Here is a 25,070-nt window from a genome sequence, read left to right as displayed (position 1 = left end):
TTTATTAAGCAGATACACTCCATGACTTACCTATTTATTGGAATTCCCTATGCACTCCTTGGTTCTCCACACCAGTCTGCATCATTCATTCATGGTGCCAGGTGTGTTTCCCTCCTGATGCAAATAGAAGCCATGTGTGAGGCACCCTGGACAGCATGTGTAAAACATTTCTTTGAAGATTTTGGCTCATTCCCTTAGTTCTCATATCATGATATAGATAAACTTGTAAGCAAGCATAAGCATGTGTAATTGGAATAATCTCATAGGGTTAAATCTGATACTGCACACGCATCATTAAAATGGACTCCCACTTGTGTCATTGAACCTCACCTTCCTTTTCTCTCCTTTGCACCCCTCAATTTGCCCTTAAAATCTGCTCTGGAGGATTTGGGGGCCCTCTGGAACAGACTTTGAAGGGGTGTTGGTTGCTGCAGGAGGTAGGAGAGGGCAATGGTCCTGTTACACAAGCAGAAGTCCACTCCCACAATGTGGGGTCCCACCCATTTCCTTTTTCTCTTTTCCTCCTGTCTCAAAATCCTTTCCTTTGCTCTGTTTGTTTTTTCTATCAAGTTTTGGATTGGAAGCTCCTTGATTTGTCCTCTTATATCATGGAAATGCCATGCACACTGATGGTGGCAATAATAATATAATAATTAATATAGCAGCTCTGATAAACCCAGGAACCTCACCTAAATGCTGCAGAGGTTGCACCACTATAGGTACATACCTCCACATGTGGTGGGAATGCCCCAAAATTTTACACCTTTGGACATCAGTCCTACAAGAAATATGTAAAATAACAAAACAGTTGTTAGAAGCAATTCCAAAACTGGCCCTATTGAATATTTTCCAGGACAACAACACACACTCACAATACAAGAATTCATAAGCCACCTACTCTCAGGAGCTAGGAGCATCATAACTAGATACTGGAGGGACCTGTCAGGAGTAAACATGAACCACTGGTACCAAACCGTATGGGAAACAGCCATACTAGAAAAGCTAGCCAACAAATTGAAATTAGCACGTGGACAAACAAAAGAGGATGCCTTCAACCATGCGTGACTCCCCTTTGTTACATGCACAGCCCAATAAGACAACAACATAAACCCTCCAACAGTATACAAATTGATATGGCTAATTTGACCCCTCCCACACACAAACAGAGCTTATTGCAATCAACTGAAGTTCCCCAATCTCTCTCACCACCAACAAAAACTAGCAAATGAATCAAATGCATAACCTATCCATGTGACAGTGAAACCAACCCCCTCCCACACACACACTGTGCAAAAGAAAAATATAATTTCTTCCCCTTCATTCTCCCACTTCTCTCTCTCCATCTTTTTCCTCGCCACAGCCTCACAATGTCTGCAACAGCAATGTCTCACACCAAATGTAACTGACCTATAGATAGGACACTATGAACTGCAAACCGAGGCTTTATATGTACCTCTGTTATCCATGAAAATATTTCAATAAAAACAATTTAAATAATTAAAGAAATCGATAGCAGCAGCTCAGTTACTCCAGTTTCTAGGAATATCTGCCCACCAGTTGAACAAGTTGGCCAGACAGATTAGTCAGCAGAAAAAGTGGGTACTATGAAGTTTTAGCCATCTGGAATTTCATAACCTTTTTACCCAACCTTACTTCCAAAATGGCAATTGTATGGCTAATATAATGTATCATATTCCATAAGCATATTTCTTTATCTTTGTTATACATGCATTGTATGATTTGATACTGTGTTATTTGAAAGTGTTTCTTCTGAACAGAAGTCAGCCTTACCATCACAAAATATGCTGCTAATAGAGGTTGTTTTGATGTTTCTATTTGCTCAGCATTGGATTCTGCAATTCCTATTGTTTGTCATCTTAGCTTTCTGAATTCCTGTTCTAGATATAGCTGTTTCTTACAGTTTTCATACATTATTTCCTAAGTTATCCATTATTATAATTATTATTATAATAATAATTATTATTATTATTACCCCACCTATCTGGCTGATGTTTTCCGAGCCACTCTAGTCAGCTTACAGCATATCTAAAAACATAAAAACCTCCCGATACAGGGCTGCCATAGAACCCATCAACCATAAAATACCAAAGTTTACAGCCAAATGAAGCAAATTACAGAAATTAAATGAAGGTGTGCATAGTTGCTCACTTTGCATAATTTTATACCTTTAGAATCTTTTGCTTCCAAAACCTTTTCTGGAGGAAGCCCTGCAAGATTGAAATCACACTGGTCAACCTCACATCCCCTTAGTCCCCAAGTAAACCCCTGTCTGCACAGTGGATCAGAGTTCATATACAGATCAAAGCAAAGTTTCATCTTACAGCAAACTGCAGGAGTATCTAATTCAGTTACTCAGTTTGTAGCTCTAGTCTGATAATTTCCTGTTACTGGAATGAGCAGTTTAATGAAAAGGTAGCATTCCTTTTCATTAAAATTTTGAGGAAGATCATCATACAAGTGCTGAATACATTAAGTATTAGAATGGTGATTTTCTCTAAAATGTATTCATTGTAAATTAACACACGTCATTTCTTTTCCTTTTTCCTTTTCTAATAACAGCACGTTTTGTACTCCTTTGTCCCTTAAATAACATTACCTTACAATTATCTTGACTGGCTTCTGTTTACAGAAATTGTAAACCAGTTGAATGCTCTGAGCAGCTTAGATGAAGATCAAGATGACTGCGTAAAGCAAGCAAATATGCTTTCAGCTAAATCAGCCAGTTCCTCTGAAGGTCTATGAGCTTTCCTCCTTCCTTTCTGTTTCTGATTGTCTGTCTGTATTTTACTCTGACCTGTTATCCCCTTGGCTTCTGTTTGTAGTTGAATGTCAGTTGTATCTTTGTGCTTGACATCCATTGCAGTATTTTAAGTAATTTGTAGTGCAGCCAACAGATGACAGCACGACATGGGCACTGAAACTGGCTAAAATTTGCACCATAAGCATACTTGTGCTCTGTATGTTTTGAAGCCTCACAGTGACATGTAAGCTGTATATAATTGGAAAATTCCAACCTTTTTAGAACTACTTCCCCCTGCCCCCAGACAATTTCTTGCAGAAAGCTTTTGCCACTGTTTAGTGGGTGAAGGCTACAGCGGACTATTTAATAAATATATGCCTGATTCTATTACTATCACTCAGTTAGAAGCATTGGTGTGCTACAGTTTAGCTTTGCAGTAGGGATCACTGTTCCTAGAGATTTTTGGTAGAAAAAATGTTTGTTTCAAACCATACGCAGTCCTAATTTTTGCCATACTGAAAAGTACTGTACTTGGCTTCTCAGAGCTTATAAACAAGCTTAATTTTTTGGATGAAGAGGATCAAGACGTGGCCAATTCGAGATCAAATCCATTTGTAGACCCTGATACAACAGAGCTGAATCCCTTTGGAGACCTTGATATGGAAGGTATAGAATTTTTGTATATTTTTATTGCTTATGATCTTAGGGTGGCGTTGGATGTTACAGCAAGCTCAGGGTATCCTGCTTCTCATTTGCTGTAAGTGTCTGGGACTGTATGTGTATTGATAATCATTGCATGTATATTGACAATCTGCTGCTGGGACCTTCAGTTTTATCAAGCCCAACTTGCTAAACCATGGCTAAGCAAATGAAGAGCAAGCATTCCTTTTATGGCCTTCTCCTGTTACATGCAACATTTGTCCCTGCTGATGGACAAACTGAAGTTCAACCAGAGTTCACCTACAAGAGGGAACTAGTTTCGGCCAGTGCTTTTTTCTGGGGGTACTCAAGGGTGTGCAGTACTGCCACCTTTTTTTCCTAGAAGAAAAGCACTTGGTTAAAAGTGTAGCACTTGTAACAACTTCATGGTGAGTACCTTTTTTTGCTGAGTACTGTGGTTCTCGAACATAATGCGTTCTGGAAGACTATTTTGAGTTCTGTGGGGTGTTTGCAAATTCACTTGAGAAAATTGAAAAACACGCAGTTTTCAAACGCGCCTCGACTTCCGAGGCGCGTTTGAAAACAAGCATTTACTTCCGGGTTTTTGGCGTTCGGGTTCTGAAATGTTCGTCAACGGAGACATTCAAGAACCAAGGTACCACTGTACCTTCGTGGTGAGACACCTTTTTTCTAGAAGAGAAGCTAAGTAGTTCTGTTAGTTGCACTGCAGCAAGCCTGTGAAGGGAGGAGGTAGGGAGACAGTGTAACAGGGCTTGTCTTATGATTTAACAAATCAGGGTTTTAAATTCTGAACTTGGCCATTGTGTGGATATTGCTCTTAATTCTCACATTAAAAACGTGAGTATTATTATTATTAATTTATGAATTGCGTTCTACACAATTATCTCAATACATTGTACAATAAAAACAGCAAAAAGGAGTAAAAAAGACAAAATGATATATTTAAAACAAGACAAAATAGACTTTCATATATAAGAATATAAAATATATTAATATAAAAATCCCAAAATATGAAAATCTTAGCATGACTAGGTTAGGTCCATTAATTTCAATGGATCTATTCTGAGTAAAAATTAATTGAATACCGTCAGTGAAAACTGAATGTGCCATTTTGCTGGATAACAGATTTGTTAGTTTAGAATATTTACCGTATTTTTTGCCCCATAGGACGCACCTAGGTTTTTTTTGGGGGGGGGAATAAAGGAAAATATTTTTCCTTTATTTCCCCCCCAAAACCAGGTCGGGGAATCCAAACCAGGTCGGGGAACAGCGGGATGGCGGCGCTGCGCCTCCCCGCTGTCCCCCGAGCTTGTGGGGCTGTCCGATGTCTGCCCGAAGCGCCGGGCGCGCTGCTTTCAGCTCGCCCCACACTCCAGGAAGCAGGCAGATATCCGCAGCCGAGGGAGCCCTGCGGGACCTCCTGCGGGGCTCCCTCGGCTGCGGTTATCTGCCCGGCGGCCAGGCGCTCTGCTTCAGGGCTCCCCGCGCGCTGGGCAGCAGGCTGTTATCCGCTGCCGAGGGAGCCCTGCGGGAACTCCCGCGGGCTCCCCAGGCTTGCTGATAGCTTGCTGAAGCCTGGAGAGTGAGAGGGGTCGGTGCGCACTGACCCCTCTTGCTCTCCAAGCTTCAGCGAAAGCCTGCATTCGCCCCATAGGATTTCCCCTTCATTTTTGGAGGGGAAAAAGTGCGTCCTATAGGGCGAAAAATACGGTAAGTTAACTTCCGCCTCTATTTTTATTTTATGGTATATTTTATATTTATAAATTATTTTCAGATACTATCCTGATTGTAATGCTTAATAGGCAATCATTCTGGAAAACTGGTGACTATTAAAACGTCGATTATTACAAATTTGTGTAGATAAGCATTAAGTCATTAAAAAAATCAAAAATAAAACTAGTCACACATAAGAGCACCCGAGCACAATCTAGACAACTGTGCCACAATCAGAATGCACAGAATGCAGGAATGTGCAGAGTACATGCTGAACAGATAGCTCTGGAAAGTGAAAGCATATACTACAAAAAAACATAGACTACAAGTAAAATCTCACACATTCAGTTATGGTAATGGAGTTAAGCATACAGAAGAAATACATCTTTCCACAATGGTTAATCAGTGTCTATTTTTAACTTCTATATATGTTTTCACTGTATGGTTTTATGTATTTTTGTTGTAAACCGCTGTGATATTTTTTGAAATAGTGGTCTATAAATATTTTTATAAGTACGTAAACATAAATTTAAAAAGAAAATCTACACATTTTACAAATGGAGGCATCCAGGGTTAAGACCAGCTCTTGTCTATGACTCCATGGCAGAGAATGCAAATACACCCATCAGCACCTGTTCTTTATGAATTTTAGTCCATTTACACACCATATACACCCAAGAAGAGTCAGAATCCATCTTTCTGTCTACATGTACACACACAACCCAGAAAAAGAGACAAAGAAAAAGTCATGGCTTCCTGCTTGGCCAGCCTCACCTTACTCTTTTCTGCTGTGCATGGTGGAGTTGCTAGGCTGCCTACTTCACCACCATGCCTGTGAAAAAGAAGAACGTTCATCTCCTTCAGTTGCCCCTTTTCCTGCTGCTGCCAGGAAATTTCCTGAAAGTTTTAGGACACAATGTGAAGTTGTTGGCTCTCAGGTGCTGCAGATGTCTATAATAGTGATGTGAGGAAGAAAGGAAGGAAGACGACATGTTCATGCCTTTTCCTTCTCATTTTCTGAGACTTAAAGTATATCGAAGCATACACATTTTATCCCATCAGATATTGTGTTCTCTGGTATTGTACATTGAGAAAGGCACACCTCAACTTGTGACATTACATGGTATGTGATGCAAACCACAGCATCTTGGAATGCCCTTATCCATGCTAAATGTATTTGTGCAGTCTACTCTAATTACTGGGTGTAAACATGGACACTGATAATAGAATAATAGAACTGTAGAGTTGCAAGGGACCATGAAGGTCTTCTAGTCCAACCTCTGCAACACAAAACACCGCTCCCCCCACCCACCCACCCACAAGGGGCCTCAGGGTATGTTATTGTGCATCACGACCCAGCCTCCCTCCTCTCTCACAACTCTGTTAAAAGCGGCATCATTTTCACTGTTTAATTTTATTTGAGTGTCAAAAGCCTACGTTCCTATGCAGCCAGACTTGTATGTCTGTGCTATTGTATCAGATTTTTTCTTTTTCACTTTAAAAATCAACTGTGGGGAAAAACAAGGGGACCAGAACTGCCAGTCTGTGTGCAAATGTATTTGTATTTATTTATTTTATTGACTTTTTTGAAGGGGCCCCAGGAAGCGCAGCACCTCCCTCTCCCCCCCCCCCCCATAGCTGGGGTAAAAGCAAAGCTGACAGAGGCACTGCCAACTCTTATCCTCAACCCACACCTGACAGTCTCCTGCTGCCGCCACCCTCCTCTTGGGTCTCGCCCTGGCAGCGGGTGGAGGAGGAGAGCCGGCAGGGAGGGAGGTCAGTGATTGCGCTGAGGAGACGCATGAAGCGCCCCCTCACAAAGCCCAACCGTGAGGGAGTGTGTGTGCCGTTTCTCTGCCTCCCCCTGCCTCCTGAGAGGCTGTTGGCGGCGCCTCATGCACCTCCTTCACTGCTGCTTCCCCCTCTTTCCTCACAAACCTGGTTTCTGCCTCAGCGCTCCCCACCAGTGGGGGGGCGTGAGGGAGAAAGGCCGCTTTTCTCTCTGCTCCCTTGTGGATCTGGCGGGGTTTGGGAGGGGGGAAAGAAGCAGCCCACTCACCGGGTCCTGCAACAACAGGGGCTGCTCCCTTGCTGTGTCCATGGCGGGCGGAGGCCGGCCGGGGGGCCGTGTGGTGCCTCTTCTTCTGTAAGGAGCACGAGAGGGGGACTTGGTGGTGGGAGTGGTGAGGCAGAAAAAGAATAATTGTAATGGTGATGATCATAATAAATTAAAAATAAAGCCCAGCTCCTCTTCTTCCTCTGCCTCCTCCCTAGTAAGCTGGAGCCCCGCTGCTGAGCCAGCCACACTCAGGCTCCAGGCATGGTGGGGGTGGCCATGTGGTGGTGGAGGGGGCAGGCTGAGGGAGGCGGACGGGGCAAGTGGAGACAGCGGTGGAGGGTGGAGCCGCTCTTGGCCGAGAACGAGGGGAAAGGGGGACAAGAGGCAGCAGCAAATCCAGATCCTGATACAGTGCTAATTGTATCAGACAAAAAACCCCTGGACATTTTGCAAAATGTAAAAAATCCATCTGGACAGAAATTTTAACCCTGAGAAAGAGGACGTGTCCAGGAAAAGCTGTACATATGGCAACCCTAGGCTACAGAAAACACAGATTCAGCATAGCAAGGGAGAAAATCTGTTGTCAATACGCTTCTGAATACCGGTTGCTAGAAACTGGAGGAGAAGCGAGGCATCTTGTGTTCATGTTCTGCTTGCTGGTTTCCTACAGGCTTCTGGCTGGCCCTCTGAGAACAGGGTGCTGGACTAGCTGGGCCCTTGGCCTGATCCAGCTGGCTCTTATTAGCCTCTTATTTGTTGATTTGATTTGAATGCTGCCCTTCATCCATAGATATCAGGGCACTTCACAACATAAAAATGCAAGATAAAAAACACAAAATAAATGTTTTATGTCTTTGTGTATAATTAAATACTGTAACTCTTTGGTTAAAAAAAAGAACCTGTTTCTCCCAAACTAAAACTTTGTTTTTCTGCAAAACCTAAGGCAGGCTCACACAGCAATTCTGGGCATATTTACTCAGAAATATATCCCACTTTATTCAGTGGAGCTCACTCCCAACTAAGTGTGCCTAGGATTGCAGCCTTTAACAGTTTAAACAGCAATAGTATTTCCCTTTTAGCTTTGTTCTGGATTAGTAATACATCCCAGATTTCTGCTGTAGCTACATTTGACAGAAGGATTTAGATTAAGTAGTTAATGTTTGTAAAGACCTTTGAAGATTTAAAGGACAATATAAATGTTAAGTGTTATTACAAGCGACTTATTGTTTTACTAGCAGCTTTCTTTATGGACGTGCTTTTCTTGCATCTTACAATTTTTTTTAAATTGCCGCATCATTCTTATGTGCTCACCTCACCTCTTAGATTCCAGTGTTTAGCATTTAATCTGGAGTGGTTTTTTATTTTAAAAAAGAAACCATCTGAAATTTTAAATGGGGCAAATATAAACAACTGCATAAATAGTTAATTCATCATTTTCTTCATCATTCATTTAATAGGTGCCACTCCAGAACTATTACGGTCCATCTCTGTCATACTTCTGTGATAAATATTAAAGTAGGATAAAAAAGAACTTCATCTGGGGAATTGCATTATAAACAAAGCCTGCACCCCTTGAATATGCCTCCATCATTGGCTCTACTTTGAATTTCTGGCCTCTGCCACCTCCATTGTAAACTAACAGGGGATGCCAGGCGCTGGCCAGAATTTTATAGAAATTGAAAAATTTTGTGTTTTTAAAATGGACAGTATAATTTGTGAGTTTCGATCTGTCATGCCAAAAATTGGGTAAAGTCAAGTTTTGTCCATCATCCTGATTCACAGTGGTGCCTAGCAGCTAAGCATCAACAAAGAGCCCTGCCTTCACCTTGGGTCCCCTGAGTTTGGGTGAGTTTAAGCAACAGCGTCTCAATAGGCGGCTCTTGACAGATAACAATATTGAAATAACAACCAGACAGTTATTTTCACAAAATATATACTAGCTAGAATTCTACCTTCAGAAGCAACTTAGTTAAGACAGAATGAACAATATAAGGGTTGAGTTTGTTTGATCCTAGGCAAGTTCTTGGAGTAGATCATTTATAGGTTCTTCCATATACAGCTGGTGGGCTGCTGTTGGCTTGGTGGGTCTCAGGTTGTGCAGCCCTGACTTCTGCCATCAGACATTTCTCAAGAAAACTAAAGTATTTTTTTGCATTGTTGTGGTGCACCTGTTTGCATATTATTGATTCTTCAGAGTGGCTAGTTCTGGGTCACTGTGCTGGCCTTGGACAATTTTGCACTTGGATTAAAACTCTAAGTGAACACCCAATTCTATTTTAAAAATCTCCACAAAAATGGAATCTTAAAACAGGGAACTGGTGCTCCAGCTGGAATCTGCCCAGTGGAGTGAGTGCTTCATCTTATTGTCCCTTGGTGTCATCTGTGTTGTGTCTGGAGAGCTTAATTGCTATCCTCCTATGTCATTGATTCTGTGGGACTGTCATGCCAGTCCTGGTAAGTTTTCTTTAGTAGCTTTTTCTGTACCCCACGAGTTACCAAGATGTTAACTTCTTCATCTAATCTAACCATTTCTCATAAGGCTTTATTTATCTAGAGAACCATGTAAAAATATTTACCTTATCCTACTTATAACACCTTTATGAATGCTAAATAATTTGAAACTGTTTAAATGTATTTATAGGGCTAGAAATGTGTTGGTCTCCATGACAGACTGGGAAATCTTTCCATATGAAACAACAAAAAATTATGTTGCTTTCTATAGAAACAGATATCAATGTAGCTTCATCTTCAAAACAAGAAGAATCCTACTATGATGATGACGATGAATACAACCCTTTCAAGGATGAGGAGGTTGCAGAGTATGTGAATCCTTTTGATGAGGCAGACCCTGAAATAGAAATGCTAGCACCCGTCAAAGACTTTCCTCCTCAACCAGCAAAAAGAAAAAATATACGGCCTGTGGACATGAGCAAATACCTCTATGCTGACACATCAAAAACAGATGAAGAGGAGTTAGATGAGTAAGTACATAACTTATTTGAAGCAGTATTTGGGCATCAGTTGGGATTTTAGCACAAAGCCTTAGGGCATAAATTATTCAAACCTGATTATTCTTCGACAATGCATAAGGAAGATCCTCCACTTAGAGAACATGAATATATTTCATCTGGTTTCATGCATTTTATTGCTATTTACAGTCAGCTTCCTTTTTCTGCTGGGATCTAAATCACTGGTTTTCATGCAGAATAATAAACTTTTCAGGGAGGTGCAAATGCTGCAAATGTTCAGGATGAACCGATTCTCAGTTCTGTCTGCAGCATCAGCAGTTGACTGATAGCCACCTTTGGGCTATTCAGATAGGGGAGAAGATTGTTGAAGCTATTCTGTATTGAACGGTAGCCTCCAGGGCAGTGGAAGCAAAGACTGGGAGGGTAGTGGGTAGATCTGCTTTCCAACATTGTAATATATCATCAGCTAAACTTTGCAATATGGTGGTATATTATGATGTCAGAAAGGAGGCGGGGAGGAAAAAGCAGTTGCTGGCCATGAAGATTATTAGCATCACCATACACAGTTCCTGTCAAGACTGGGCAGACTGGGCGGAGTGCATCAGCTGAGGCGCCATGGAGCCGTCAGCCTCCCCGGAACCGTCAGCCGTGGCTCATCCCGATGATCTCTCACTGCACAAGTGGCAGCTACTGGGAGCCACTGTTCCACCTTTGGGTGTGCCATTTCCTGCCCTCCGCTCTGGAGATTCCTCAAGCAGGTACTTTTTGTATTTGTCCCTGGCAGGTAAATGGAAACATGGCGCTTGCGCCTCCCCCCACGTCTCGCCTGAACTTTCAGGCTCAGGAGACGCAAGCTGCCTTTGCAGGCTGCCGGGTGTCAGGATGCTGCTAGCGGCTCTCGGCTGGTTGCCCAGTTAAGTATGAGGACAAGGGAAAGTTTCTTACAGTCCTTCTTACAGGGAGAGGCTATAGAACCCAGCAACTTGGATAATGGCAGTGTCCCAAGTGAATCTCCAGCCCCCTTCTCTCCCACTTCCTCATTTGTCATACTTCATCATCATCTCTATGGATGTCGCTTAGTGCCCTCTGTCTTCGAGCTCTTTGCTCTCCTACTTTGAAGGCTCGCCAGGTTCTGGGAGATAGTAGGTCTGGGATGCTTTCTAATGATAACGTGTCAGCCAGCTGCTGCTCTGGCTCTCACATTATTTCCCAACTTTCCCCCTCATCTGCCTCTGAGCTGCAATCTCCCTCAAGCCACTGTTGTACAACGATACTGTCTTCCTCTTCCTCCTCCCTGGAAGGGTCTGGATGGGGTGGTGGTCTCCACCATTCCTCCTCCTCTGCCCAGTCCCTGACACTGGGTGGGCATTGTGGCGCTCTGGGGATTCTCAATACATTGATCAGAAATTCTAAAATCGCTCTCACGCCTAGTAGTGGGAAGGACTCCTAACTATTATGAATAAAAGAATGCTCCTCTTACTGCAGGGGTGGGCAACTTCCAGCCCACAGGGCTAATCAGGCCCAACATAGGGCTCTGTTTAGCCTGCTAGGCTGTTTTCCCAAAACCATGCCCACGTGTCCCACACCTGACATCATATGCAGTGTCATGTGTGGGGCATTTTGAGGGCTAGTTGAGTCAGGACGAGGACGATCCCTTGGAGGGCTTCAGTGAGTTTGGTGGGGGGCTCTGCCAGAGGGAAGCTCCTAGCAGAAATCCAGAGTGGAGGCTTGCTATCCTGTTTCCCTGTCACCATCAATCCCATAGTGAGCTCTCTTGCCCCAGCCAATCCCACTGGATCCTCTTGCTTGGAGGAACCACTCATGAGTGAGCACGTTCCGTTATAGCCAGAGGTTGGCAGCAATCTACAATCTCTTTGCAGGAGTTTGAGACACACCCATCTCCCAAGTCCAGGAGAAGAGAAGAGAGTGCCTGCAGAAATGCCCCCTACCCAGCCCCTTCAGTATTTAAGCCAGAAAGGGAGGGAGCCAAGGGTTGGATCAACTTTCCATGGCTCTGAGCTAGCTAGGAAACCTACATTGTTTAGCAGAGGGATTACCAATGCCTGAATTGCAAAGTAACAACTCAGGGATTAGCAGCATGTATCGCCTGAAGTGCCTGAAGTACTTACATATTGTAGTATTATAACAATTATAATCTTTAGAAAGAATTCTGCACCTAATCTCAGTTCTTTGGAAGCTGGGAGCCAGGACAGGTGGGTAGAGACTTAAAAGTGTGTTTCCAGTTGTTCATTGGCAAGGAAGGAAGTCTGTCATAGCTGATCAGCTGATTGACAGAGCAAGCCTACTGAATCAGTTGCTCTGCAGAGTTCCCCATGGAGAGCTCCTTAGCGCAGCCAATCCCTGCAGAAAGTAGGGCTTGAAGTCACTGCCTATCAGCTGATAGGTGGCAACTTCATTCCTCACTTGACTCTGATTTTCTGTAATACAAACAAATTGATTTGTCATCTGATATCACAGTGGCCTGTTTGGCTAGGGTCCAGCCTGCCAGCCTGTTTCCCTCAGCACTCTCCAAGGGTGGTCAGAGAGAGGCTTCCATGGGCAATGTATTCCACAAGATTAGAACATCTATAGAGGAGGCCCTGCTGCACCATCCCAATAAGGGCAGCTGTGAGTTTGCATTGGTGAGGGGGCTGCCCACTTTTTAATATATGACTTCTCCCACTGCTTACTAGTCCCCAAATCCACAGCCTTGTATAAACATTATTTTTATTGAAGTACTCATCAATTTAAGCATGTGAACAAGATTTGAATATGCAAAATGTAAGACTAAAACATCAAGGAATAATTATTAATATAAGAAAAGATCAACTAACTATAAGTACAGAATTGACAGCATCTTCAAAATGTGCATAGCTTTTGATTTTCAGGTATTGAAATGCAGTACAGTATTTCTGGAGAATATTCAGTAGCCCTTGTAAGTTCATTTGGGCCTGTCTTACTCATAGTGCATCATAAACTGCCCAACAGTTTTTAAAAAAAGTGTTGCATTGTTCAGAATTCTAGAGGGTAGAACTGTCTACAGATAAGATCCAACCTATTTATAAGATGCTTGTGTTATCACCAAATTACAGTTGTGAGTGGAAGCTCAATCGAGCTAAGACTGCTAGTAGGCGATTCCCTAGACCAGATGGACAGGAGGTTGTCAGATCTTGATGGGGTTATACTCCATCTGAAGGAGCGGGTACATAGCTTGGGGGTACTTCTGGATCCACTGATGTCACTTAAGGCTCAGGCGGCTTCGGTGATGCAGAGTGCCTTACTTCAGCTTCAGCTGGCGACCCAGCTGCACCCTGTCTGGACCAGGATAACCTTACTTCCGTTGTCTATGTTCTGATTAGATTACTGCAAAGTGTTATACATGGGGCTGCCTCTGAATACAGTTCAGAAACTTCAGCTGGTGCAGGTTCAGCTGCCAGGTTGCTCACCGGAACAAGACATATAACGCCAGTCCTGGTGCAGCTGCACTGGCTGCCCATTAGTTTCTGGGTTCAATTCAGAGTGCTGGTTTGGACCTATAAAGCCTTAAATGGCTCAGGACCATAATACCTCATAGACCACCTCTTCTCATATGAACTGACCTGGACACCGCCATTATCATCTGAGGCCCTTCTTCATATGCCTCCTCCATGAGAGGTCCAGAGGGTGACAACACAAGAACAAACCTTTTCTTCAGTGGCTCCCCATTTGTAGCATGCTCTCCCCAGGGAGGCCTTCCTTGCATATCTTTAGGCATTAGGTGAAAACATTCCTCTTTCCCCAGGCCTTTGGCTAATTAAACAATCTATGGCCTTTTTGACTAAGGAGGGGGGTTGCTGTTTTGTTTGTTACTATGCTATGTATTTTAGTGTTTTTATACTGTAAAACTGTGATTCTCTGCTAAAGGCGGTATATGAATTTATTTATTTATTTAAATTATGATTTGCAGTCACTGTTCTTATATTGCATACATTTAAGCTCTGATTGAATAGTCATACACTTTCCTTTTTGCATTTAACTCAAACATTTTTGCATTTAACTCAAACATTTACACCTCCCCCCTTGCACCAATGTGTAAATGAACTGAAGGCTACACTTCCTGAATCCAGTCTAGTGAACTTTAGTCCATGAAATTTGTTGATCCTTAAGGTGCCAGAAGACTCTTTGTTGTTTCAGATAAAGCCTTGTATCACTGATAAATAAACAGAAAAGCTGGAGAGCAAATATTTAAAGGTGCAGGTTTTTAAAGAAAGAACTCCCCTACTTTTCTTTTCAGTAGGTAATGACTGGTTTTCAGTAACCTTTAGTCAGTGTTTGTAAGTGATCCTCAGGTCAGAGTATTGGGCCTTTGTGTCTGTGGAAGTGTGTGTGTATGTGTTGGTCATGGCATGAAGGTCCTTACAGAATCTCATGAAGTCAGTGCTTCCTTTCTTAGAAATTCACCAAGAATGAACCAACCTTACAGATGCCTTGGAGACAAATCCCTGAGTAGTTGTTGCTGATAATGTAATATGAAAAAAGCTGGTGTGGGCTATTACAATAAGAGGGTATGAAGGAATTACACAATAATATTCATGCTTTGGGATAGTGGATGCCATAGCATTTAAAGGTCTGGTCGGGGTGAGTTCCCGATGCTCGGTCCCAGCTCCTATCAACCTAGCATAGAATCATAGAGTTGGAAGAGACCACAAGGGCCATCGAGTCCAACCCCCTGCCAAGCAGGAAACACCATCAGTTCGAAGGCACGTCAGAATGCAAGAAGATAAATAGGTACCGCTCCGGCGGGAAGGTAAACAGCATTTCCGAGCACTGCTCTGGTTCGCCAGAAGCGGCTTAGTCATGCTGGCCACATGACCCGGAAGCTGTACCTCGGCCAATAAAGTGAGATGAGCGCCGCAACCCCAGAGTCGGTCACGACTGGACCTAATGGTCAGAGGTCCCTTTAGCTTTACCTTTTCTTCGTTGCTCTATTCATATAATTTATTTGATTGTTTTTTTACCTACTATTCATTTCAAGGTGATTATATTTGAGTACTTTAAAATAAGGTTACCAGATTTTTTCAATGAATCCAGGGACACTTTTCAACTTCAGTCAAATTCAGTGGATTTTGTCTGGGGACTGCTTTGTAAATCCAGGGACTGTCCCCGGGAAATGGGGACGTCTGGTAACCTTACTTTAAAATGTAAACCAAGTCTTCCTTTTTAAGATATTGATCAGATTTATTCTGCACTTTTTTCTGTGCAGGTTTTTTTAAACCCTGTGTTCCAAATGCTAGCACATTTCACATATATAAGCACACTAAAATGACAGCAAATACAATAAAATACATTGCCATAGATACAGACATGACAGATTAAAAAACAACAACCAACCCTTCAAATGAAAACAAGAAGCTGACAGTATAAAAGAAAATTATCAACTGATAGAAAGCAGCAACAGACTTTCACTGGTCTATTTTAATAATTTGTAAATCTCTTTGAGAGGTTTTTTTACAATCAAGAGGTACATACATTTTATACTTACTGTCATACGATAGTTGTTCTAATTGATTAGAGCAAAATGGTAGATTAGAAAATTTTGTTGGAAAAGCAAATGTATAGCTTTTATGTCCTCCTAACTGTTTTTGGGTATGTGTGTCTGGAGTCCTGAGATGGAATTCCTGTAAGAGAAAGAGCAGTAAGTCCTGAGGTTAGGCTATTTGTTCAAAGTGCTCTTTTTTTCACAATTCCAGTCACCAAAGTTCCCATTTGAGTGCTGTAAGTGTTTATGACAGGAGACAAGAAAGATAAAGCCCTTTCTATTGAGTTTCTGTTTGAGGTTTGTGTTGGTATGCTGTGATGAGGTCACAGTTAGTCTGAAGCCTATGAGGAGGTGTTCTGCAGGATGCAATGAGTTTTCTCCTCCATTTAATTCAGTGCATGTTTTGAAATATCTCTGAAGTCTGTGTTACATTACTTTGGTGTTGGAGGCAGGTTTGGGATCTGAGGGACTCTCGGATTTTTTGTGTATCTGCTCCTGCCTGTTGCAACCATGACACTCCCATGATTCTGCCCCCGATTTGATTACTACACCAGCAGAGTTCCATACATCAGTGTAGTGCTGTTCTAGTATAACCATGACGTTTCCCTGCTGTATCGCCACTAGTGGAAGTGTATGTGGGTTATGTCAGTGTAGAAGTGTAGGATATGCCCATGTCCTATGACTCACCTAGGAGGCATAGATCGAGAATAGGATTTAATTCTTAATGTGTGATTTCTGCACTGGTTGCAGAAGTAGTTAAAGGGCAACCTTTTCCCATCACCACTCCTTCAGTTATATTAATGAATGGAGAGGTGGTTAAAATTGTTTTAAAGTTGTATCCGTAGAACTGGAAGATGATAGATTTCCAGATGAATTTATTGTACAATATTTAATATGATAAAGTACCCCAGAGAGAAGTATAAGGTGGGAAGCATGGAGACAAAGCTTTGAATTTAAAATTGGAGCTTAATAATCCTGTGTTGAGGTAGTGTGTCCCTGCTCCCTCTCTAAACAGGCAGAGCTCCAAAGGATCCAAGGACATGTTCCATTGCAGGTCAAGTTCATCTGAGGGTTTGCCGTAAAAGATTAGACCAGAGAAACACCATAAATGAGGAAAATAGTTCCCCTTGAAACTGACAATTTATTGTTAGGCAGTTTGTTTGTTTAGTAACCCACAGTTCTTCTCTGTGTGTATACAGTTGCCTGATTCAGAGACTTACTGTGTACCAGGATTCAATTAAAATAAGAGCAAATGAGTTTCAGAGGAAATTAGTGCATTGTATTAAATATGTATTTCTGCCAGATTTCAAAGCCGCCCCCCCAACCTTAAGTTTCTGCTGAAGGACGAGAAGCACTAAATGGGACGTAGTGCATTATGTACCAAAACATTTATTTATAATTTGTTCTTTCTTTGTTCTCTCAAAACAATGTTTCTAATCTTCTCAATCTTTTTTCACAGAAGTCTCTCCATATCTCTTATCATTTTCATCATGCGTCTCTGGATCATCCTATTTTTCCTACTATATGTCTGTTTTAAGATGGGGTGACCAGCCTTGCCTGCAATATTCAAGATGAGGGAAATCCCTTTGGTCTATGTGATGGCACGCTGGCCCTTTCAGTATTTCTTTCCATCTCATTCATTGTGCATGCACTCATTTTGCTTGTGTAGCTGTTGGTTGAATGGAGAAGTATTAAAGAAAGTTGTATGGAAAAGAGAGCTTGTGAAGGTTGCTTTTTATCACAAGCAAAATATGTTAATCGTTAAGGTTGTCATCATAAACTCTAATATTGTATCTAAGCAAATAATATAATTTGGTTATACATCTGTTTTCTCAAATCCAAAACCTCACACCCAGCTCCTTGAAGTGTATGATACTGACTTCAGTGGTACTGAGGGGTGTGTGTGTTTGTGTAATGAGACTTATTTAATAAATCTAATGTGCTAAAACTTCTTGAGAGAGTTGTAATCCCTTTTCTTGGAGGTGCTTCTTTGCTGATACCAGTTTCTTTATTGTTGTTGTTGTTGCTGCTGCTGCTGCTATTCCTGTAGCTCTGGCCCCCTTACTCATGGCAACTAAGTGTTAGCTGTGAGAAATCCCCAGTACATGTTGGTTCTCAAATTCCAAGACTACAGAGGGTCAGGTAGTTCATTGTCAAAATATACGTAGTATCGTGGTTAACTCTTTCAGAAAAAAAGAAAGGGGGGTAGTAGCTTGTAGAACAAAAGAAAACATTGTGACCTCCCATATATAATGTTTTGCCCTTGTCCTTATCATTTTTTCATCTTAACTTTTACCTTCCTTTGAACTCCCTTAATGTTTGAAGACAGCTCAACCAGGTTGTTAGCAAAATTAAATGATTGACAGGTAGTCTTGAATCTTCTATTCCAAGCAGAATACCATTCTTTTTCCACCTTTGTCTTCAGTAGAACACGTCTCTTTTGTTTGTTTTGACATCACCTTAAGCTTTGATTTGGTCCGTGTTTTTTGTGTTTGATGGGTGCTGACGTGAGAACCCCTCAAAGGTGCTTTCACTTTGCAACCTAGTTGTTTTAGTTTCTCCTTTCATTTATTTATCTAGATCGACATCTTCTCCCTGCAATAAACAACAGCAGCCCCCTTTGTAGAGCAGTTAATGAATTAGATTGGGCTGGAATTTGTTTCAGTGCCTCTCTCCTTTCTCCTGTTTCCAAAAGTCCAGATATATCATTACCAAACTTCACTCTATAACTTACTTTTTTCTGTCAAAGGCTTGCTCCTATGTAGTTTTTTTTTAAAGCCTATAGGGGCAAGAAGAGATTGGAAATGCATTAATATTCTAAAAAATGTGTTTGTTAAGAGTATTCATATTCCGCCTTTCTAGCTCAAAAATTAAACTACTCAAGACAACCTACAGCAAGAAATTGCTAAAATAGCACACATAGTGGATAAAACCAGTATAGACCTAAAAAATTATACAAATGGAGAGACCAGCAGGAAAATATCCAGTCTGAAGGACAAAGGCTGTTTAAATAAAAACATATGCTGCAGGAGGCAATATGTCAACACACAGGGGTTGGGGAAAATATTTTTAGAACTGTAAGGATTGTTCAAAATGCTATTATTATTTTTAAGTGAATGAAACTAGGGCTTCAAAATGATACTAATTGGACTGAAGGCTCTACCGAGAACAATGAGATTTGATTGAGAGTGCTCTGCTTGTGTTAAAACTATACTTGCTTCTGGAGAGAATTTGGTCTGGAAGTATAGGATTAGATCCATAGATGTCTTTCCGTGAATGCAAGGCTCTTCAGTCAAGCAGAGGCTACTGCAAATAGAGGAAGGGGTGTGCTTTTGGATGATTTAGGGGGTTGGACTCGATGGCCCTTGTGGTCTCTTCCAACTCTATGATTCTATGATTCTATGATTTTGCATTCCCTCCCCATGCTATCCTCCACACTGTTCCAGTGTATCCCCCCAACCTCTGGAGCAGATTGGGTGGGTGGACTGGAGGACAGGATAATTATGTGATCATTGCCTCCTCCCTACAATGGTAAAAGCCCTCTCTGGATCAAATAGTTCTCTACAAATTGAAGGACAACTTTGCTTCTACTGCATACCAGATGCAGTTTATATCTTCTAATCAAAATTCAAGCTAATTGAGTTATTTTCATATGTTCAACAGTGAAATTTTGAGCTTTCAGTAAACAACTTACTATTTTCAGTCCACGTCACTCTTCTGTTCAGATGAATACAGTTTACACTAACAATACAGTATTACATAACTCTGTACTGAATGTGTGCAAATTCATTCAGATGTACAAAAAATGAGACTTGCTTGATGGTATCCAAGGAATTTGAAGCAGGAGATTTTTTAATGGTTTTTAAAATGCTAAACAGCATATGCATTTTCCCCTCTAACAACCTGAGTTTAAACAGAATTAGATGTGAACTTGTGGAAACATGATGGTAGTCATTGTTATTGGCATCTGTCTGTCTCAGGATGCCATGGAGGAGTGTTTGATGTGAAGTCAAACAATTGGAGAGTTAAAGGCTGTAGAGACTGATAAGGAAGAAACATGTTTTGTTGCAGATGAAGACACCCGGTTGTGCTGCTGCAGGTGCACCATGGCATGTCTTATTTCTGCACTCCTCTCAGGGGTCATTCCTCCTCTGGTCACTGCTATGGATACATGGCCTTACTGACTGCCTGTCTCCAGGCACTGCAGTTATATTCAAGAGATTCCCACACGTTGATGTTTCCGGCCGTCATGTCTCATTTGTGGACATCTTTATAACACAGAGTTGGTCTGCCAACTCCCTGTAGAGCACATCCTTGGGGATCCTGCCATCTTCCATTCTGTGGACATGTTGTCCAAGCCCTAGAAACAAACAACAAAATAAATATGAGATTAGGTACCCTAATCAATAATATTTGAGGGAAGCATCAGGCTCTTCAATCAACGTAATCACCAAACTTAGCAGTTTTCTCTTTTCTCTTTCTCCTGTAATTGGTAAGAAAAAAGCAGGAAGGCTGCTACAATCATACTCCATGCCAGAGTAAAACCACATCTTCCTTGTCAAACCATTAAACTGTAGCTACCAAAGAGGAGGGCCTACAGGTAACCTCAAAAAATCATTCTAATCTTTCCTATGCTCAATACATTAGCCCACACAATAAAAATATAAACTAATGGAACATTAAGCCAGAAAGGGTTTTGTGCGCATGTACTTGTTTGTGTGTATGTTTATTGTGTATGTAACAGGTGCAGTGTGAACCTACACATGTCTACTCATAAGTAAGTTCCAGTTCAGTGAGGCATTCCATATTAAGCAGGTTTAGGATTCTACCATTTAGGATTCTACCCTTAAGCTACACTCAGGATTAAGCCTCACTGGACAGGTTTCTGAATAGACATGTATAATATTGCACTATAAGTTATCGTATTACATTTCCATTCAGTCTTCCATTATTATGTAACTAAAAGAGATCCTTGACATATTAAATTATATGCATATTGAAACTTCACTCTTCAGACAAAAGTAAGGTTCTTTAATTAATAATCAATATTAATTTTAATCTGTTTGGTATTTTAACTATGTTTTAAGCAATTGTTGTTTCCCCCCCTTAATTTTCTTGTTTTATTTTTTTGTAAACAGCTGTGAGGTTTTTTTTAAAACAATCAAGTGGTATATAAATGTCAGTAAATAAATTAATAAGAGGCTCATTTGAATCTGGTGGCTGCAGATTGCGTAGTTCTGGATATTCTGTTAGCAGTAGGCATGCTTTCGCTCTTCAGGGTCTAGGGGCTTTATGGTTGTTTTTTGGAGTGGTGGTGAACTAGCAGCACAATCAGTGAGGCCATGGCTTTGTTGTTTCCAAAGTTAAATGAGTTTTGAATCACTTGTGAAAACAATTGCCTTCTAAAAATTATGTTGAAAATGCAAATAAATTCATTTCCCTTTTTTTTAATTAGATCAAATCCATTTTATGAACCAAAATCAAGTTCTGCTTTTAATAGTCAAGTTACTCTGCTACAAGAAATGGAAAGGAAGAGAAGAAGAAAAGCTCCTGAACCACCAATTCTCTCACCAAAGACAGAAATGGAAACAAGTGAGAACAAGTCAGCTATTTGTGCACTGAAGGAGCTTTCCTCTTCTCCCAAGGTATGTAACTGCCATGTTACCAGTGTTTATAAATGCTTACTAAAAACTGAAATTCCTCTTGTATTTCACACATGGTATCTGTCAGGTGTGGGGGTGGTTGCTTGCGAGTAACCAGGCAGGACTCCGACCCGTCTTTTACAGGTTTTATTGGTGCAAACTATTTACAGTCCAGAGCCCCAAAGTTCATGTCCGTCTTAGTCACTTGCAGATTCCAGGAGTGGCCCTTTCCAGTTCCTTCCCCAACGTAAGAATTTAGACACCCCAAATCTCCGCCTCCCCTCTGCTCAAGCTGGGCAACGGAAACGGCATGTCTGTTTCCTGGCCAGCCAGGCTAGGTGAGGCGATTGGGCTCTCCGTAGCATCTTTGAGCCCTCCCCTTGCCCGGCTACCCCCTTCCCCCTCTGCTTCACTGGAGGTGTGGCTTTCCCCATCCAGAGGCTCTCTGTATTCCCCTGCCCCCCTCCCCTGTTCCGATGGCAGTCCCCTGACAGCATCCTTCTCTGTTAGTACATAAGTGGTTTCCGTTTGGCTATACAGCCTCCGATTATCTTCACTCTGCGTGGGCAGAGCCAAGATTTTTAAAACTTCAATGGTTACATAAGTGCACAGCTGGCCCAAGTAGTTGTTCTGTGTTCCCCAGAATATGCATGACTTGTTTCTGCAGAAAGCTCTGAACATGGACCACAAATCATGTGAAGATATATTTAATGAATAGCAGATTTTGCAAAGCTTTTCTGTGGAAGTAGTATGAAGCGATGCACCCTAAAGCAGTCCTGTGTGCACTGATATTGGAATTGGCCCCACTGAGCATAGCAAGACTTCCTTCAGAATAACTATGCTTAGGATTGCACAGATAGACCAATTTTTTTTCTTTTTTAAATAAATGAGCTTTTCACTATGAGAAAGAAAAGGCAAGTTTAAGGAAAAAACCACTTGAGTCAGGTGCCCAAGCACATCCCTGGTAGGAAATACAGGACATTTCAAAATATATTTTCTGCATTGTTTGTAGAGCCAAATGCAACAAATCCATAATTTTTAAAGCATATGAAACTATTAAATGCTATAACTTAATAAGTTTATGGTTTGTAGATACTTCAAAAATTGATGGAATACAAACAAATTTGAATTACTATATTTGTTACTTTTTAGGCTGGATCTAAGACCATATTGTAAACCAAGAAGCTTCTATGAGCAAAATAACTTGTGCAGATTGAGGAAATCTCCATATATTTGCCTATTTAAATCATCTGCTCTGTTTTCACGTTCTTGTTTCTATTATTCTTACACTTAATTTATTAATCATTTTTAAAACCTCGAGGTGATTTACAAATGGAACGACACATAAAATGATTTTTTAAATTTTTAAAGAAGGATTTTCATTTCACGTATTGTTTAGCATATCTGTGACATGTGTTATCCCTTTTCTTGTGAAATGAGATGCATTTGTTCTTACTTCAAGTAAATTTACTGGTTGTGAGGTGCGGTGGTCAGTGCTTGAAGAATTAGAAAGACTCATTCCTCAAGTAAATATGCTAAAAGGAAACAGCACAGTTCACTGTTTTGAGGAATTGAAGAGGGAGATTTCCCTTTCTTCTACCCATCCCAAGAGTGGATGATTTCTCTTATAGGTGAGGGCAGATGGAAGGTGGAATTGTTTTTTGTTTAGTACTGTATCTAGGCTTAACATACCACACACAGCTTTACTTTGTGGTAAAAGAATTCTGTATTTCATTGTGGCTACTGTTTTAGAAAGCATCTTGGAAAGAGAGGATTTTTATTAGACAATGATCCGTTTTGCTCATGATCCTATTGTTCTTCAAATCATGAGAAATGGGCTGCCATAGTGCTTTAGCAAATGAATTTTATAAAATACTTTACTGATAACCCTGAAGAATGGCAACCACCAAAATCACCAAACTAGACTTTGGCAAACTTAAATAGACTGATCCATTCTGGAGAGGGGAAGGGAGTATGTTGGGGTTTTGTATTTGCATTCCCCCCCCCCCTTTATGTATTTGTTGTTATATATTGGAAATCAAGAAAACTGTTTATTTTAAGAAAAAGGGGAACAAATGAAAGACTGCAGCAATTATTTAACAGGTTTTTAGATAAAAGTAAAAACTATGTGCAATAGTATTACAGGGAATTCAATACAGGAAACAGTTGTATTTACCATTTCTTTTCAACAGTTTTTATTTGACCTAGCTTTCCCCCCATTAAATGGAGCCTCTTTGGGAAAAATATATCAATTATATATTGTGCTTTTTGTTTTGAGACCGGAAAGTAAAAGAGAGCGGGGGGAAATCTTTCGGCGTGGCCTCCAGACCCCTCTTAAAACTTATAGCCGCCCTTAAGGGCCCTGTATTTTAGTTATCATCATTTCAGTTAAAAGCTGAATGGAACTCCTTGTCACATCTATCAAACCACTACTTAATTAGGCAGAGAAGTTGCTGATGACTCCCTGTCCCTCAAGGGCTGATCTTGCCATTTCCTCAATTCTCCTAAGCAAAGAAGAAAGGCCGCTGGCAGAAGCCTACCCAGGTAGAAGTTGATCAGCATGTTAAATGCAGCAAAGAGCCCACTGGACTGGCACTCACAGTGCAGAATTACAGGGTTGTTGTTGTTGTTGTTGTTTTAAAAAATGTTCTGTTGAAGCACTTACATTTAGTTTGGTTTGCAATGGAGTTTCAGTGATAAGGCTGAAGCATCTCACCCAGTTTCTGATTGAGATTAGGGAAAGTAACAATTTTGCCGAGACCATAAGATAAGAAATGGCCACTTAAATCTGGTATTGGCAGAGACTGAGGATGGATGACAGGGATATATATGTATATTTTAATCTGTTTACCTGATTGAGAGTGCCTGCTGTTTGACCACTCAAGTTCTAGTTTGACAAGGGCTGGGGTGGGGAAACATTTGATTAGAGACAATAGGGATTTCTCCTTGGCCAAATGGTGACAGGCCCAAGACCGTCTCCCTTCCCTCCTGGTTCAGAAGGCATTTTTCCTAATGAGACAGATCTTAATATTCCATACATGGTCATTGCTACTTTTCAGAATTGGGTCAAGAACAGTGTCTGTATATTGCGGGTAGGAGTACTTTAGTCAGCATTTTGTATTCTGTTTTCTTTAACTACTTCCTTGACTGGCGCTTGTCCTCTTGGGGGTCAGGTCCTCCACCAGAGGCTCAGAATCCCATTGCCTTCTGGGTGGTGCTTCTGCTGTCGCACTGATTGTGGCAATTTTGAAATGCCATGCCAGTGCAGCAGCATGAGAATGCAGGGGTGTAAGACTAAAGCAGGTTCCCTTGTGTGCACCACGGCCCTTCTACCCAAACTCAGCCTTTCTTATATTTGTACCCCGTCCATCTGACTGAGTTGCCCCAGCCACTCTGGGCTGCTTCCAACAGAAGAAGATGGGCTCCCTTAAGAAGCTTTCAGAGTCAAAGAGCAAGATCTTCCCAGAGAGCAAATTGCCTTGCAAAAGCTCCAGTTCATGGTTAAATTGCTTCAACACTAAGCCTGCAGTAATTTCGGTACCAGAAATGAGGACTTTTCTAGGCTCTTTATGCTCCAGCTGTTCATTTTTTAGCTCTTTTTTGTTTTAAGGTAACTGCCCCGGAAGGGCTGCTTCCCTTAATACATCTTATGACTTCATAATTAATTCTGACCACCCCAATTTGGTAGACTAATCATTAAAGGTTCTTAACCCGGCTCACCGTGAGA

At 41.3% G+C, this 25,070-nt stretch overlaps 1 protein-coding gene across 4 annotated transcripts in view; it reads left to right on the top strand.

Moving 5' to 3' along the window:
- EHBP1 (EH domain binding protein 1) overlaps positions 1 to 25,070 on the top strand; it is a 276,734-nt gene that overhangs the window by 101,569 nt on the left and 150,095 nt on the right. For 2 of the 4 annotated variants that reach the window (XM_080997355.1, XM_080997357.1), the window contains exons 8-11: positions 2,651 to 2,755; positions 3,305 to 3,427; positions 9,937 to 10,195; positions 21,157 to 21,346. In XM_080997355.1, coding sequence (XP_080853481.1) covers positions 2,651 to 2,755; positions 3,305 to 3,427; positions 9,937 to 10,195; positions 21,157 to 21,346 — 677 coding nt within the window. The remainder of the gene's footprint in view (positions 1 to 2,650; positions 2,756 to 3,304; positions 3,428 to 9,936; positions 10,196 to 21,156; positions 21,347 to 25,070) is intronic. The other 2 variants (XM_080997356.1, XM_080997358.1) reach the window with 1 other exon arrangement.

This window comes from Podarcis pityusensis (assembly GCF_964106645.2).
Source record: "Podarcis pityusensis genome assembly, chromosome: 3".
NCBI lineage: Eukaryota > Metazoa > Chordata > Lepidosauria > Squamata > Lacertidae > Podarcis > Podarcis pityusensis.
Note: the sequence above shows the minus strand (reverse complement) of the source record. Positions and strands in the feature narration are given on the sequence as shown.